The 15241-nt window shown below is 43.6% G+C and overlaps 2 protein-coding genes across 2 annotated transcripts; both read right to left on the minus strand.

Annotated features, from left to right (window-relative positions):
• Positions 1 to 9960: 9960 nt before the first annotated feature.
• On the minus strand, positions 9961 to 13262 carry LOC132643841 (uncharacterized). The gene is made up of 5 exons (XM_060360363.1): positions 12734 to 13262; positions 12516 to 12631; positions 12014 to 12452; positions 10194 to 10310; positions 9961 to 10064 (listed from the first exon to the last, which is right to left on the minus strand). Exons 1-5 carry the CDS (start codon positions 13260 to 13262, stop codon positions 9961 to 9963), a joined length of 1305 nt encoding a protein of 434 aa, XP_060216346.1.
• On the minus strand, positions 13259 to 14101 carry LOC132643842 (uncharacterized). Its single transcript, XM_060360364.1, has one exon. It carries the CDS (start codon positions 14099 to 14101, stop codon positions 13259 to 13261), a length of 843 nt encoding a protein of 280 aa, XP_060216347.1.
• Between the last annotated feature and the right edge of the window lie 1140 nt (positions 14102 to 15241).

Below are 15241 nucleotides of genomic sequence, written 5' to 3' on the forward strand. Positions count from 1 at the left end.
GAGCCGTAATTTCACGACTCATCAACACCCCCAAACTTAAACTTTTGCTTGTCCTCAAGCATTTAAAACAGAACTACCATATATGCCAATTGCTAAGTACTACAATGATGTTCATGATCAGTCAAAACATAATTGTTCAAAATACGAGTTCTCCTCCCTCTCGTTGCGAGACATGGTGCCTTTCCTCAATAGGCGAGCATTAATCAACTGATGCACTTGATGACACAATGTTATTCTGCCTTTTAAAAGAACCAGCTTCAAATGAGGCGTCAAGAAGTAATTCTTTCGTTGAGCTTAGTAATCCACATGCCCTCACAATAAGACCAAAGAAAGTCCCACACACACATAGTCATGAATAGCGACTGGGACAAAAGACGAGTAAGGAGAGAACCACTCACACTCAGAAAGTAAAATGTACAAGTACAAAAAAATGTGGTGCCATAAGCTTGCCCTTTAAGTATTTCTCCACTAATATGAACACACTTTGTTCAAAATCAATTAGGACTTGCGGGTCATAGTTAAGGTTCGGGGTTAAGGTAGGGTGAAATTTGGGTAAGAGTGACTTGACGTCTCCCTAAGCATTTTCGAATACGCTTCCTTCACTTAATCCGTTCCTTCTTCAGCATTTAAGCATTATCCGCCAATTCGCGCCTCCTATTGCCAATATCGTTATTTCTCCTCTAGTTTCCCCACTTATTCCTTACGTCACAACCATTATTCACACCCTTGCGTTCACTGCTAAACCTACGATTTATGCATACATATACACACCTTTCTTTACACAAATATTTACATATACAAATATTTTTTATTTTTTTTTTTTTATTTTTTAGCTACCACCCCCAAACTTATGCGTTTTAGACTATTGTAGCGTGTTCGATTTGCTTAGGGAGATAGGGTGCTAAAAGGTGGATAAACAAGGGTAAAAGGAATGGGGCCTGTCACATGGTTGTAATGAAAGAAAGTAAAAACAAAGTTACGGCTCAAAAATGGGTTAACTAGGATATCAATGCAATGGGTAGGAGTTTTTAGGTTTAGTGGCGGTCCAAGGAGAGCCTAATATCCTTTTTCAAACAAGTGTAGTTCAGTATTTCGCCTTGAGATACTTTCCGGGCAAGTTCTAGATCACAATTATGCACAAGACTTACAACAATGACCTTTCACACACATGGCACATGGATTACTTTGCTAACTTCTAACTACTCCTCAACCCATCATTCTAGATTTGCAAAACATTTGTGTGTCACCAAATGAGTCATGTTAGTGTTATTCCCCCCTTCTGAGTACATATGCAAGAATTTTGGGAGGGGTGTTATCAAAATACGACGGAAAGGCGAAACAAGAAAAATTTATAAACTGATCAACCATCACTATTATACTTGGCAATGACAAAGTACAAGTGTACAAACTTAAACATGAGCTATCCTAAAACAATAAAAACAAACATATGCCGCATGAGCTGTCCTACCCCCAACAAAAGGAAGATGCAGTGTCCCCAATGCATCAAATGTAGTACAAGGGATGAGTAACTCACGATGGACGCCTGGCGTCCGATGGTGTCTGATCAGCAGGGAGGACCTCCAACGGATGTACGATCAATGGGAGCGGTGCATCATCACCCTCCTGCCCGGGTGTTAGTATCTCAGGCCCCACACACGGGGGCAATGGTGTATCAGCTGGAGGAGCGGTGGATGAACTGGCCTCACCCGCCCTCGGGGGTCGAGATCCCACCCTGGATTTCCTGCTTGCCTCTAGGGACTGCTGCATCGCCACATATGTGTCAATCTCATCCTCAGCGATACCAGCAGCCCGGGCGGAAGTACGTGCCTCCTCAACAACTGGGTCAACCTCCAGCTCCTCATCAAACTCTTCATCACTTTCTTCCTCCTCTTCTTCCTCTTCTTCCTCAGTGTCTTCTTCCTCCCCAGTTGGCTCCACCACTCCTTTTCCCGAAGGCATGGTAGGCGTTGTGGGCCCAGTGGGGAATAAGGAGGCACCGGAAGGTAGAATGGGTGCACTGAGCTCAATGTCGGGGACCTTTAATACTCGAATGTCCTCCTTAACCTTAGCTAGGTCCGCCCGAATGGCCGAAAGGCCGCCTACACTGCCCCCCTCAATCTGCTCCAACCGACGATCAATGCGGCGAACATGCTCCTTAATTTTGTCCTGCTCCGCCCTAATATGTGTGATTGCCTGAGTGTAGGGTGCCATGGCTGCCTCAATGGCCTCTTTCACAAAATTGGGAAGCCTCTCAACCAACCAATTAACTTTAGCATCTGCTGCCCGGAGTACTCGCATACCGTCGGTAGACACTCCACGGGCTGCTGTGGTGGATGGCGGAACCGTGTCAGTGGGAACTGAAGTGGAAGAACTTGGAGGGTCAGACCTCGGTACTTGAGGGGCAGTAGTGGGAGCTGTCTCCTCATCATCGGTGGCCAAGTCTTCAGGCTCAAGAATATGAGCATCAAGTGTTGTTCCCGAAGCTCTCGGCTCTGTGCTCACCCGCTTTCTCTTCCTAGTCCCCAGTTCTAATTTGGTGTAATCAATCATTTGATCAGCCGTTAAATTCCTGTCCACTCGAGGAATATCACGAACCTCTTTCCGGCGGCATAATGTAGTGATCAAACAAGGAAAAGGGAGTGATGTGTTCTTTTGAGTGGACCGATTCTTGATCTCGTCTCGGATAATTACCCCCACATCGACAATGTACCCGGACATGAGTGAAGCAATGAGAATACACTTGGCAATAGGTATGTCAGTGCTATGCTTGGACGGACTCACCCGTGATGATACTAAGGATAACCAAAATTTGGCTTCGCGGTTGAAAGTGTTCTTCTCAATCGGGACAGATGGATCCAGCCATGGTGGAGTCCCTGTGGCAATCACTGAAGCTACCCACTCGCGTTGCTCCTCCGGGTTTTCCATCTTCAATTCATATTCAGAACTAACCGGAGGCCAACCTTCAACAGGGTCTGTTTCGCTGCGTTGCTCATATAAGATCGATGTTATGGTATCGGCAGCACAATCAATCTCCTTTCCCCGAACCGGAACCCAACAGAGGTGCTCCAAGTTTTTCTTTGGTGTGCGGCGCGTCCTCTTTGCATTTAATGTGGCCGCATAAGCTGCATAGAATTCCATTACCAGGGCCGGGCAGTATTCAGCAGGCTGCATGAAGTAGGTCCATCGCAAGGCCTCAAGCTTGCGAATGATGCCCGGGCATTGATCTTGCAGCCCCTGTAAAGTGACCCTCTTTTCGACAATGAGGCCCCGGACTGGATTCCCCTCAGACTTAATTGTATTCCAAGTCTTATACAGCTCCCTGGATCCAGGCACGGTGAATCGTTGCTCCATTGCCTCTCTTCGCTGACCTCTAGTGACGGCATCCTCGGGCTCAGGAGAGGAAGCCCCATGTGTCCCCTCTTCAGACTGGGGACGGGATCAGCCGGTGCCTTTTCATTTCTCCTAGAGGTGGAGGTTTTTCGTGTTGCTCGTCTTCCTCCACTTTGAGGTTGATTTGATCGAACCATCCTGCACAACATACAAAAATATACCCATTATTTACTGGCATGTTTATAAAAACAAAACATTGAAGGATGGCACCACCCGCGAAACCTCACATGCGAGTCGCATGTTTTACCTGCGACTCGCGTATTGTGTCGCGGATGATGCCAGTAAACATGTTCTTTACTGTCAACACCTGCGACATAATATGCGATTCGCATGTCAAACATGCGAATCGCGGATTATGCTCGCAGGTGAGACAGTTCCCCTTTTTTTTTTTTAATTACGCAACACAGCTACACACACACAAGAACATATTTACGTAACTTTCTCCCTTAAGCGCATTGTCACCCCGTCAATCATTGGGAAAATCTATTCCATTACTCGCACCTATGTTTGATGGTTGTTCCTCACAAACGACAATGACATTTTGTGACTCAAAAGGTATCACGGGTCCTATTTTACAGGTAATGATTTTGGGCGACTGATCATATTTCCACAACATTTAAACACTTACATAGTCTTTTAGGCATTTCGTCAAACACGTGGTGAGAGTGCGTCACTATTAGTTCTTACCACAAATGGGTACCCCAGAATTCCCTAGTCGCTAGCTAATTTAGCATCAACAATCACTTCCTAGAAGGACTACACAAGCATGGGTACTCAAGACTTCCCCATTGTTCATCAATTTCCAAACAACCCATTTAACACATAAGATAAATCTACCCAAATAACTAATTACAACAAGTGGTATGGCATGATAATGACATGTAATTGAGCAATTAGTAGATATCACCTAATGTCGAGAAAAGAAAAGTCCAACATACCTTGAGAGTAGATGAAAGTAGGAAACCTTGAACTCCTTTGTTTTTTTTTTAAATAAAAGGGAAGTTAGGGTTTTGATCTGTGATTAAGGATGCTTGAAGTGAAATGGGGGTTATAGGAGGACTTAAGGAGAAGGGAGAGACCAAGAGTAAGATTATAACTGATAAGAACAGCCGTTACCTTCTTTTATTTCAAAGAAACTGAACCGCGTCGGGTCGGGTCGACCCGCGACTTTTCACTTACCTGCACAACATGCGACTCGCGTATTATGTCGCATGTTTAACATGCGAGTCGCATGTTGTGTCGTTCCTTCGCGGATGCTGACAGAGAGTTCAGCTTTCATGGGCTGCATTTGGCACCACCTGCGATTCGCGGATGAAAATCGCGGACATGACACGCGAATCGCAGATGATGTCGCATGTCATGCCAATTGGCATTTTTCGCAATATTCTTCTTTGTATGCACATTTTATTCCTACACACTTGGACACACTTCAAAACATCATAAAAGTAAGAACAATAAACACATGAAAATAAAACTTGGGTTGCCTCCCAAGAAGCGCTTGATTTTACGTCGCAGCACGACGTTGGTACCTGTTTAACCCTTTTATGGCTCGTTGAGGATGAAGACCTCGATAATCTTTGCTTCATTCTGAGATCCCCAGTAATGTTTCACCCTTTGCCCATTCACTTTGATTTTGTTACCACTTGGGCAAACAAGTTCAATTGCTCCAGATGGGAACACCTGTGTGATTTCAAACGGGCCGGACCATTTGGACTTCAACTTTCCGGGAAACAACCGGAGCCTGGAGTTGAACAGCAATACCCGATCTCCGATGCTGAACTCTCTTTTCAAGATCTTCTTGTCATGGAAGTGTTTCATGCGGGCCTTGTAGAGTGACGAACTCGCATATGCCTTAAGTCGAAATTCATCGAGTTCGTTAATCTGCTCCAACCTCAAGTTTGAGGCATCACCCCATTCTAGATTCAACTTTTTCAAGGCCCACAATGCCTTATGTTCGAGTTCCACCGGAAGATGACAAGCTTTTCCAAATACCAGTTGATATGGAGACATGCCAATTGGTGTCTTGTAGGCTGTTCGGTATGCCCATAGAGCGTCATCCAATTTCCTTGACCAATCAGTCCGGTTAGCATTCACTGTTTTGGAAAGGATGCTCTTAATTTCTCTATTTGAGACCTCAACTTGGACATTTGTTTGGGGATGATACGGAGTGGCAACTTTATGCTTAACCCCATACTTCTCAAGAAGAGTCTTGAATAATCTATTGCAGAAATGAGAGCCTCCATCACTAATGATTGCTCTTGGAGTTCCGAACCTTGAGAAGATCACCCTCCTCAAAAATGCAGTGACACTTCTTCCTTCATTGTTGGGGAGCGCGACGGCTTCCACCCATTTGGATACGTAGTCTACTGCCACCAGAATGTACTTGTTGTTGTAGGAGCTTACAAATGGACCCATAAAATCAATGCCCCATACATCGAACAATTCAACTTCCAGAATTGGTGTCATTGGTAGCTCATGCCTTCTTGCTATACCCCCATGTCTTTGACATTGATTACAAGCTTTCACAAAGTCATGAGCATCTTGATGGATTGTCGGCCAATAAAACCCACTTTGAAAAACCTTAGCAGTCGTTCTTGAGCTACTATGATGTCCACCAACCGGTGATGAGTGACAAGCTTCGATGATGGGCATCATTTCTACTTCGGGTATGCACCTCCTTATGATGTTGTCGGCACAAACCCTGAATAGATATGGCTCGTCCCAATAGAATTTCCGGGCATCACTCAAAAACTTCTTCTTTTGGTGGAAGTTCAAATCCATTGGCATGATGTCACTTGCATGGAAGTTAGCAAAATCGGCATACCAAGGGATCATGTCATGCGACCCCGCCATTACCTGCTCATCCGGGAATGACTCATTGATTTCTAGGCCATCCAATGGACGCCCACCCTCTTCAAGACGAGACAAGTGGTCCGCCACTTGATTTTCACACCCTTTTCTATCTTTGACTTCAAAGTCAAACTCTTGCAAAAGAAGGACCCAACGTATCAACCTCAGTTTTGCATCCTTCTTTGTCATGAGGTAACGTAGGGCTGCATGATCGGTGTGAACAATCACATGAGTGCCCAAAAGATAAGCCCGGAACTTCTCGAAAGCAAATACAATAGCCAACAACTCTTGTTCTGTGACAGTGTAATTCATTTGGGCACTGTTCAGAGTCTTGCTTGCATAGTAAATTGGGTGAAAGATCTTATCACGCTTCTGGCCAAGAACAGCCCCCATGGCAAAGCCACTTGCATCACACATAAGCTCAAAGGGTTGAGACCAGTCCGGGGCAATGATGATAGGAGCCGATGTGAGTCTCTCTTTCAGAGCCTCAAATGCCTTCAAGCAAGCATCATCAAATACAAATTTCGACTCCTTCTCCAACAACTTGCATAACGGGTTGGCTATTTTTGAGAAATCCTTGACAAATCTTCTATAAAACCCAGCATGCCCAAGGAAGCTACGAACACCTTTAACGGAAATTGGAGGAGGAAGCTTAACAATAACCTCAATTTTAACTTGATCGACTTCAAGCCCCTTTTCCGAAATCTTGTGCCCCAAGACGATGCCTTCTCTAACCATGAAGAGGCACTTCTCCCAATTCAGAACCAAATTTGTCTCTTCACATCGTTTCAATACTTGGGCAAGATTCTGCAAGCATTCATCAAAGGAATCCCCAACTACGGAAAAGTCATCCATGAAGATTTCAATGGACTCCTCAACCATATCGGAGAAAATAGACATCATGCAACGTTGAAATGTTGCGGGTGCATTGCATAACCCAAAAGGCATTCTCTTGAAAGCAAAAGTCCCATAAGGACAAGTGAAGGTAGTTTTCTCTTGGTCCTCGGGGGCAATGGTGATCTGGTTGTACCCGGAATACCCATCAAGGAAGCAATAATAATCTCTACCCGCAAGCCTATCAAGCATTTGATCCATGAATGGCATTGGGAAGTGATCCTTTTTGGTCCACTTATTCAGCTTCCGATAATCCATGCAAACACGCCATCCGGTAACCTTGCGAGTGGGAATCAACTCATTTTTATCATTTGCAACCACGGTGATCCCACCTTTTTTGGTACGCATTGAACCGGACTCACCCATGAGCTATCCTAAATGGGGTACACAACCCCGGCATCTAACCACTTGATTATCTCAACTTTTACGACCTCTTGCATGGGAGGATTTAACCTCCTTTGATGTTCAACGCTTGGCTCACAGTCTTCGTCAAGCTGAATTTTATGTGTACAAATGCCGGGTGGAATCCCTTGAATATCCGCAATACTCCACCCAATAGCTTTTTTGTATCTTCTCAAGATCACCATCAACCTCTCTCTTTGCTCATCCGTCAACCGGGCAGATATAATCACAGGCAATGTGTTGTTAAGTCCAAGAAACTCATACCTCAAATGTGAAGGAAGAGGTTTGAGTTCCAAAGTAGGAGGCTCAATAATTGAAGGTTTTGCAGGAGGAGCTGCTCGGTTTTCCAAGTCAAGATCGAGTTTCTTTGGATTGAGGTGATAAGACCCCATTCCAATCAGTGCATTGACCATCTCCTCAAATTCATTTTTGTCATCCCATTCATAATTCATTATCACCGCCGCCAACATATCACCTATATGCTCTTGTTCTATGGTTGTCTCCATTGCTTCATCAATTGTGTCAATAACCGACACAACACTCATATCCGCCGGTTGTTTCATTGACTTGCAAATATGGAAAGTGATCTCTTCATCATTCATTCTAAATTTCAGATCACCTCTTTCCACATCCACTAGGGCACGCCCTGTGGCTAAGAATGGTCTTCCCAAGATAATGGGAACTTCAAAGTCAACTTCACAATCCAAGATCACAAAATCGGCCGGAAAAATAAATTTATCCACCCTTACAAGCACATCATAAAGAATACCAATGGGCCTCTTTACGGTTCCATCCGCCATAAGTAATCTCATCGTGGTAGGACGGGGGGTGCCCAATCCCAACTTGTTGAATATAGAAAGCGGCATCAAATTGATGCTTGCTCCAAGATCACATAAAGCTTTAGCAAACTTGTAATTACCGATGGTGCATGGAATTGTGAATGCTCCGGGATCTTCTTTTTTGTGCACCAAAGCTTTGGTGACGATTGCGCTACAATGATGAGTGCCCCCCAATGTTTCACTGCCAGGGTTTCTTCTTTTGGTCACAAGATCTTTCATGAACTTCGCATAACCGGGCATTTGTTCAAGTGCCTCAACCAATGGAATATTTATTGAGAGCTCCTTTAATCGATCTATGAACTTGAGGAACTTTCCATCTTCCGCTTTCTTTGCCAATCGTTGGGGAAAAGGAGGGGGAGGCCTCATAACGGGCGGTGAAGCCCTTGGTACCTCCTCCGCCGCTTTCTTGCTTTCCGAGGAATCATTAATTTCCAGGAGGTCCTTGTCAGTGATGGGTTCTTCAACCATTTTATCTTCATCACCCAGCACATTCTCTTTCACCGACACACTTTCCCCAACTGTTCTGCCACTCCTGGTAGTAATTGCGTTGCATTTATGGTCAACATCGTTCCTTGGGTTTGCAACTGTGTCACTAGGGAGTGAGCCTTTCTGCCTTTGGTTTAGGATTGCAAAGATTTGGCCAAGTTGAGACTCCAATTGTTTAATGGAGGTAGAGTGTGAACTAACAATTTGACCCATGGATTTGACCTCATCTCTTGTCTCCTTGCAGAAGGTGTCGGTGGATTCCACTTTTGTCAATACCCTTGACAACATCTCTTCAATTTTTGAATTAGCGGAGTCACTGTTGGGCGGTTGACCAGTGATTGGTTGATTTCCCTTTGGAGGGACGTACGGATTTGTGCTCCGATGATTGTTGTAATTGTTGTTATAACCCCCTTGATTGTTGTCACGATTATCTCTCCAATTAGAGTGACCTTGTTCTCTGTTCCAACCTTGATTCCCTTGACCTTGCCGCCAAGATCCTTGATTTGGACCTTGGTAGTTCGGACGGGAACCCTCCCTCAGATTGTTGACATAACTTGCCTCCTCATCATACATTTGGAAGCATTGCTCATCCGGAGGAACCCCTTCACAGGTTTCTACAGTGTTCACCTTTTTGCTTCCACCACCCATGACATATTTTGTCAGAAGGTCCATTTGGGTGACCAGTTTTGCCATGGATTCATCTCTCTTCCTCCTTCTTGATCATATCACGAGTGAGCACATGTTTGGAGGAACTTCCTCCACCCACTTCTGAATCTCTGGTGTGCCATGCTTCATTAGTCTCGGTCAATTTATCCAACAATTCACAAACGGTGGCATAAGAGTTATCCATAAGAGACCCCTCTGCAATGTTGTTCGCCACTGATTTGTTGACCGCATCTAAAGATCTATAAAATGTCTGTAGAAGCACACCATCGGGCAAACCATGTTTGGGACAGCTTTTGACTTTCTTTTTAAAACGCGTCCAAGTTTCATGGTGAGCCTCATCCGGAAGTTGACGAAAGTTGTTGATTTCGTCACGGAGTTGTAACATCCGCGATGGAGGGAAAAACTTCTTGAGGAATGCTTTGGTCAGTTCCTCCTAAGTAGTGATGGATCCGGAAGGAAGATCATCTAGCCAAGCTGTGGCTTCCCCCGTTAGAGAGTACGGGAAGAGCCGTAGCCTGACTGCTTCCATTGAAACGCCTGGATGCACATTGGTAGAACAGACCCCAAGAAAATTTCTAAGGTGCCTATTCGGGTCCTCTTTGGGTAGACCTCCGAACAGGCCCTTAGTGTTGAGCAGGTGCAGCATTGTGTTGGTTATAAGGAAACTCGAGTTTCCAATCAAAGGCGGGGGCTGAATTGCAGCTGCATAGCCTGCCCCCGCAGCTTCTTCACCAACCGCTACTGGTGGATTTTGGATAGGCATACCATCCTCATCCATATTGCCTGCACAACAAACAACAACAAAAAGGAAATAAGAAAAGAAATAAAGACTAAAAGTAAAGTTTTACACTAATTAGTAAATTTCTAGACCGTATTCCCCGGCAGCGGCGCCATTTTTTATAACGTCCAAATCCACCCTATTAATTAGAATGGGCACGGTCGTATGCAAATATATTTTACCCAACTATGAGTCGGGGTCGATCCCACAGGGAATACAATGAAGAAATATACTCGATAAGTGTAACACCTGACTATTAGTCTATATTTCAAGAGGAAAGGAAATATAATAAAAGTTTGATTATTGGTTGTTCATTAAAGACTGAGAATGATTATAGGATGTAAACAATTGGTAAACGGGACTAAGGTTGTGGTTCCAATAGAGAGTAATGCGTTTGGGTATCAATTCAACTTATTTATTTGCCTAGGTGCATTAAGCCAAAGGTTACGCGATTCTTGCCAAAAGTTTTCCAACAAAATCAGCAAATTTCATCCTAAGCTTTTCCAAGCCCTAGGATGTTTTATAAGAAAGCACCCATGTAGCCTCAACTAGCTTTCCTATTCCTAGCTCAAGCTATTAGATGGATTTAATGACCCACATTGTTGCTATTAACTCTTTTCCTAACCTCTACTTTCTTTTCCAAGCAAAGTAATGGTATTAAGGCACAAGTAATGTTGTACACCATCACAAGACATTTATGCTTGAAGAGTTAATAGAAAACACCATTAGCATATAAATATAGTATGAATACGAAACCCAATCACATAACTAGCACATTGGATACCACAACCTTAGCTGAAAGATTAGCTACTAATATTCATTAAAAGTAAATCAATCAAGTAAAATGTATTCATAAAGCTTACAAAAGTGTTGGATGAAAAAGATGACAAAGCTAAAAGAAATCTCTTAAGTGCTTCAACACCCAACAGTAAATGACTTCACAAGAGTCTATGCCAAAAACTGCAGGATAAAATAAACCAAAACCCTAGCAAATCTATTTATAGCATGTCCAAAACGGGAACAATTTCCAGACAAAATTGCCCCTGCACATAGGGTGCGATTCGCACCTAGCGTCGCATGTTCGACCCGCGAATCGCGGATTTCACCAGACCATCGCAGGTGTCGCCTCTTTAGATAATTGTTGGGCACCATCCGCGACACAGTCCGCGATTCGCATGTTACACCTGCGACTCGCAGGTGGTGTCGCAGGTGGTGTCTCCTGTGGTGTCCTCTTTGATCCTCTCTGTCAACAAGTGTTGCACCGTCCGCGATTCGCATGTTACACTTGCGACTCGCAGGTGGTGTCGCAGGTGGTGTCACATGTGGTGTCTTCTTTGATCCTCTCTGTCAACAAGTGCTGCACCACCTGCGATTCGCGTGTGGTACCTGCGAATCGCAGGTCGTGCCATTGTTCAGTTCTGCTGGGTTTTTGCTTCATTTTGCTTCGTTTTGCTTCAAGTTGCTTCCGGCACATGTTATTCTACAAATTGACACAAAAACACGAGAAACGACATCAAAAGCACTTGGGGATTTGCAAAAGACTAAGTAATTGGCATCGAATGAGCCGTAATTTCACGACTCATCACTTTGTCTGCTGGTAGGGCCTTGACAGCAAGTACAATTTCTTCTCGAGTAATTGGGAGTAGAAGTTATTGTTGCTGGTTGATGGTTAAGCATGGCCCATCTCTTGCTAGCCGTGAATCCAGACCTGGCATAACTGGCGCTGCCTGCCCTAATAAGTTCAGAAAAAAAATCTGGAATTCTTGTTGAATCAGAGCAGGATCCGTAAGCTTCTGGTTCTGTTCATTAAATATGCATTTGACAGTATTTCTCGACTGCCTGGACTTCAACTGAGCAAAGAAGTATTTAGAATTCTTGTCCCCACTATGTATCCAAGTGGCTCTGGATTTTTGTCGTAGGATTTTCTCATGGATGTTGTCCCACATCTCAATCTGCAGCAGTAGAGCTTTCTCTTCCTCTATCAGATGTTGATTGAAATGGTCTTCATTCAGAGCCTCTTGTGTTATTTTTAGCTGCTCTTTCAGTCCTTGGATCCTCATTTCAGCTGCTGAGTAGGTTTTGTGCAGTTCCCTGGTATGTTCTTCTAGGATTTTCAGCTTCCTCACTATGGAAAATATAGCATATCCCTGCACAGTGGTTTCCCATACCTGTTTAACACTTTGCTAGTATTCCTCTTGCTGGAGTAGTACTGTTAGGAGTCGGTATGGTCTTTTTCCAGCAGCTCTATGCACTTTAGTATTTATCAATATTGGGGCATGGTCCGAGCATTCAGGTGGCATATAGACCGTACCTATTGCAGTGTATGCTAGAAACCATTATGCATTTCCAAAAACCCAGTCAATGTGACTGTATATTCTATCCTCCGACCCCCTTTTATAATTCTAGGAGTAGTCTTGCCCACTCTTACTAAGCTGCCCCACTTCAATGTCATCTAGACATTGTTGAAAGTCTTGCATTTCTATATGATGAACAGGGGCACCATTTAGCCTATCTTCCACATGTAATATGTTGTTAAAGTCACCAAGGATAAGCCAGGGGGTGTTTATGGTGCCTTTGATCTCTCTTAGCTGCTCCCATAGTGGTCTCCTATCTGCCACGGTGTGCTTGCCATATACAAAAGTGATATAGCTGCTAAACGTGGTATTTTTGTCCTGCACTTGACAGTGTATCACCTGTTCGTTAGTGTAGACTGCCTGTACATCCACCTTTGCAGTTTTCCAGCCCACCCATATCCGTCCATTCTCAGCATAGTTATAGTTGGTGATAAAGACCCACTCGTGCCCAAATTTCCATTGAATTTTACTAGCCTTATTAACCTTGACTCTGGTTTCGTAGTAGCCCACCAAGTCAATTTTATTCTTCTTTAAAAAACTATCTAACTCCTTTATTTTGTAGTACTGATTAAGTCCTCGTATGTTCCAAGAGCAGATTATCATGTTGGGTGATTTTGGGAGGAGTTATCACCTTTGTCCACCAATTGAGTAGACGCGTTCTGTCGACCACCTTCATTTATCTTTAGCACTGCAAACTGATTTTTCTGTACTAGTATGGCAGGATCCAGTTGGTCAGGTTCCTTATAGACCTGCACTTGTTTTCCATTCTTATTCATGTACACTAGTTTCCTATGTTCCCCAATGTCAGTATTCTCATATGGCACTATGCTTTGCTTGCCCAGATTTCGTGTCATTATGGTGTGGCTGGTGGACGTCGCTCCTGCATTTTTGCTTGCTTGCCACTCTTTTCGTACCCTGCCTTTCCTCACTTTCTTTTGTTGGTGTTCGGCTTCCTTGTGAGTTTGACACTCATCAGTAAGATGACTAAAGTGGTTACAGTTTTTGCAGAATCTGGGTTTCCAGTCATAATCTATTTCTTGCTCCCATATACCTTCCTCTGGCGTCTCAATGTTTACCACATCAGGCAATGTTTGCGTGATGTCCATTTCTATCAAGACCCGGGCATGAGAGATTTTTTCATATTGAGCAGTCAATTTATCTGTGCATAGAGGAGTTCCAATACAACTGGCAATTCTGCCTAAGTTTTCCTCAGCCCAGCATTGTACAGTTAAGCCTGGGAATGTGACCCAAAGTGGAATAACTCGCATAGATTCCTTGCCTATCTTGAAATCAGGTGTCCACTTTTTCAGTACCATGGGTCGACTGTTGTACGTGTATGGCCATTTTGGTGTATCAATTCCTTGTCTTCTTCGTTGTCGAAGCGAAACACGAAATACCCATTGTCGTGGATGAGTACCTTGGGGACACTGACGGCATTCCATACTCCATAGACAAATTGGAGCATCTATTTGAATGTCGGGTTTCCTCCTATAACATACGCAATCAATGAATTGTCCAACTTCTTACATTGCTCCTTGAGTTCAATTGGATTCAGCTTAACAACCTTTTTCCCTTCTCGAATCTCAGGAGCAAAATACTTGAGTTGCATACCGTATTTCTTTGCTCTGTTTCCCCGTACTATTTTAGCCAGAGTTGGAGTATTCTCTGGTGGTGGGTCAACCCCACTTGTTTTAGGACTGTGTGCTCCCAGCTCCTTCTCGATGGCTTCTGGTGTTGCTACTCGAGAGTTGTTGCCTGACCCCGCTGCATATTGAAGTTTTCTCGGCGCTGCTGCTTCTCGTGGCATAGGGTTTTCCATTGATTCATAGATGTGTGTTTGAAGCACTGTCGATGCGCTTCCCCTTCCTGGCATCCAGTGTAGCAATTTTGCTAGTGCAAGGGGTTGAGCGATCCTTGATTCTGGGGTAACCATGCGATTGGGCTATTGTATTATCTCTTGGGGTGATTCCGGTGGTGGAGGAGGGGGGATTTTGCGTCACCGACCTCTCGCCATGGCGGGCGTTAGCTAACCCTAGCTCAATCGTCGCCGTTAGAGAGAAGGGGGACTTTCTCTCTCTTCTGCCTTTCTCCTAGAATATTGAATTCATCATTATTGACTTAATGAGATACTTTGGAAATTACATGAATATTGTTTGATTTTTTAATATGGAGTGCACTTTTTTTTTTACATTATTAATTTGCACCATTTTTATGCATATATACTATGTTCAAAACACGATCAATATAACATTGTAGTTTGTACTCCGTATCTAAAATTTTATTATATTAGTGTTTACTACGAATACAAAATCTGCACTTTTTTTTTTACATTATTTTTTTTAAAATGGGGTTCACTTTTTTTTTTTTATATTGCTTGATTTTGTTAATATGGGGTCCACTTTTTTTTACCGTGAGTTTTGAGATGGTAGTTTCCACTTTTTTTTTTATTATTTTTTTATATAGATTGCTTGATGTTGTTTAGTATAAGGTCCACCCTTTATGGGGTGCACTTTTGTTTTTTTGGACATTATTAGTTTGTACTATTTTTATGCATATAATATATATACATATACTATGTTCAA

The sequence above is a fragment of the Lycium barbarum genome, chromosome 6, assembly GCF_019175385.1.
Source record: "Lycium barbarum isolate Lr01 chromosome 6, ASM1917538v2, whole genome shotgun sequence".
Lineage (NCBI taxonomy): Eukaryota > Viridiplantae > Streptophyta > Magnoliopsida > Solanales > Solanaceae > Lycium > Lycium barbarum.

Excerpts from the sequence above, each read along its gene's own strand:
- LOC132643841 (XM_060360363.1), bottom strand. The coding sequence starts at position 13,262 with ATGATAATCTGCTCTTGGAACATACGAGGACTTAATCAGTACTACAAA. Across the intron at positions 12,632-12,733 it reads CATTGAAGTGGGGCAGCTTA|CATACACTGCAATAGGTACG; the intron begins GTAAGAGTGGGC and ends AATGGTTTCTAG. Across the intron at positions 10,311-12,013 it reads GGCAGCGCCAGTTATGCCAG|GCAATATGGATGAGGATGGT; the intron begins GTCTGGATTCAC and ends TTTGTTGTGCAG.
- LOC132643842 (XM_060360364.1), bottom strand. The coding sequence starts at position 14,101 with ATGGAATGCCGTCAGTGTCCCCAAGGTACTCATCCACGACAATGGGTA.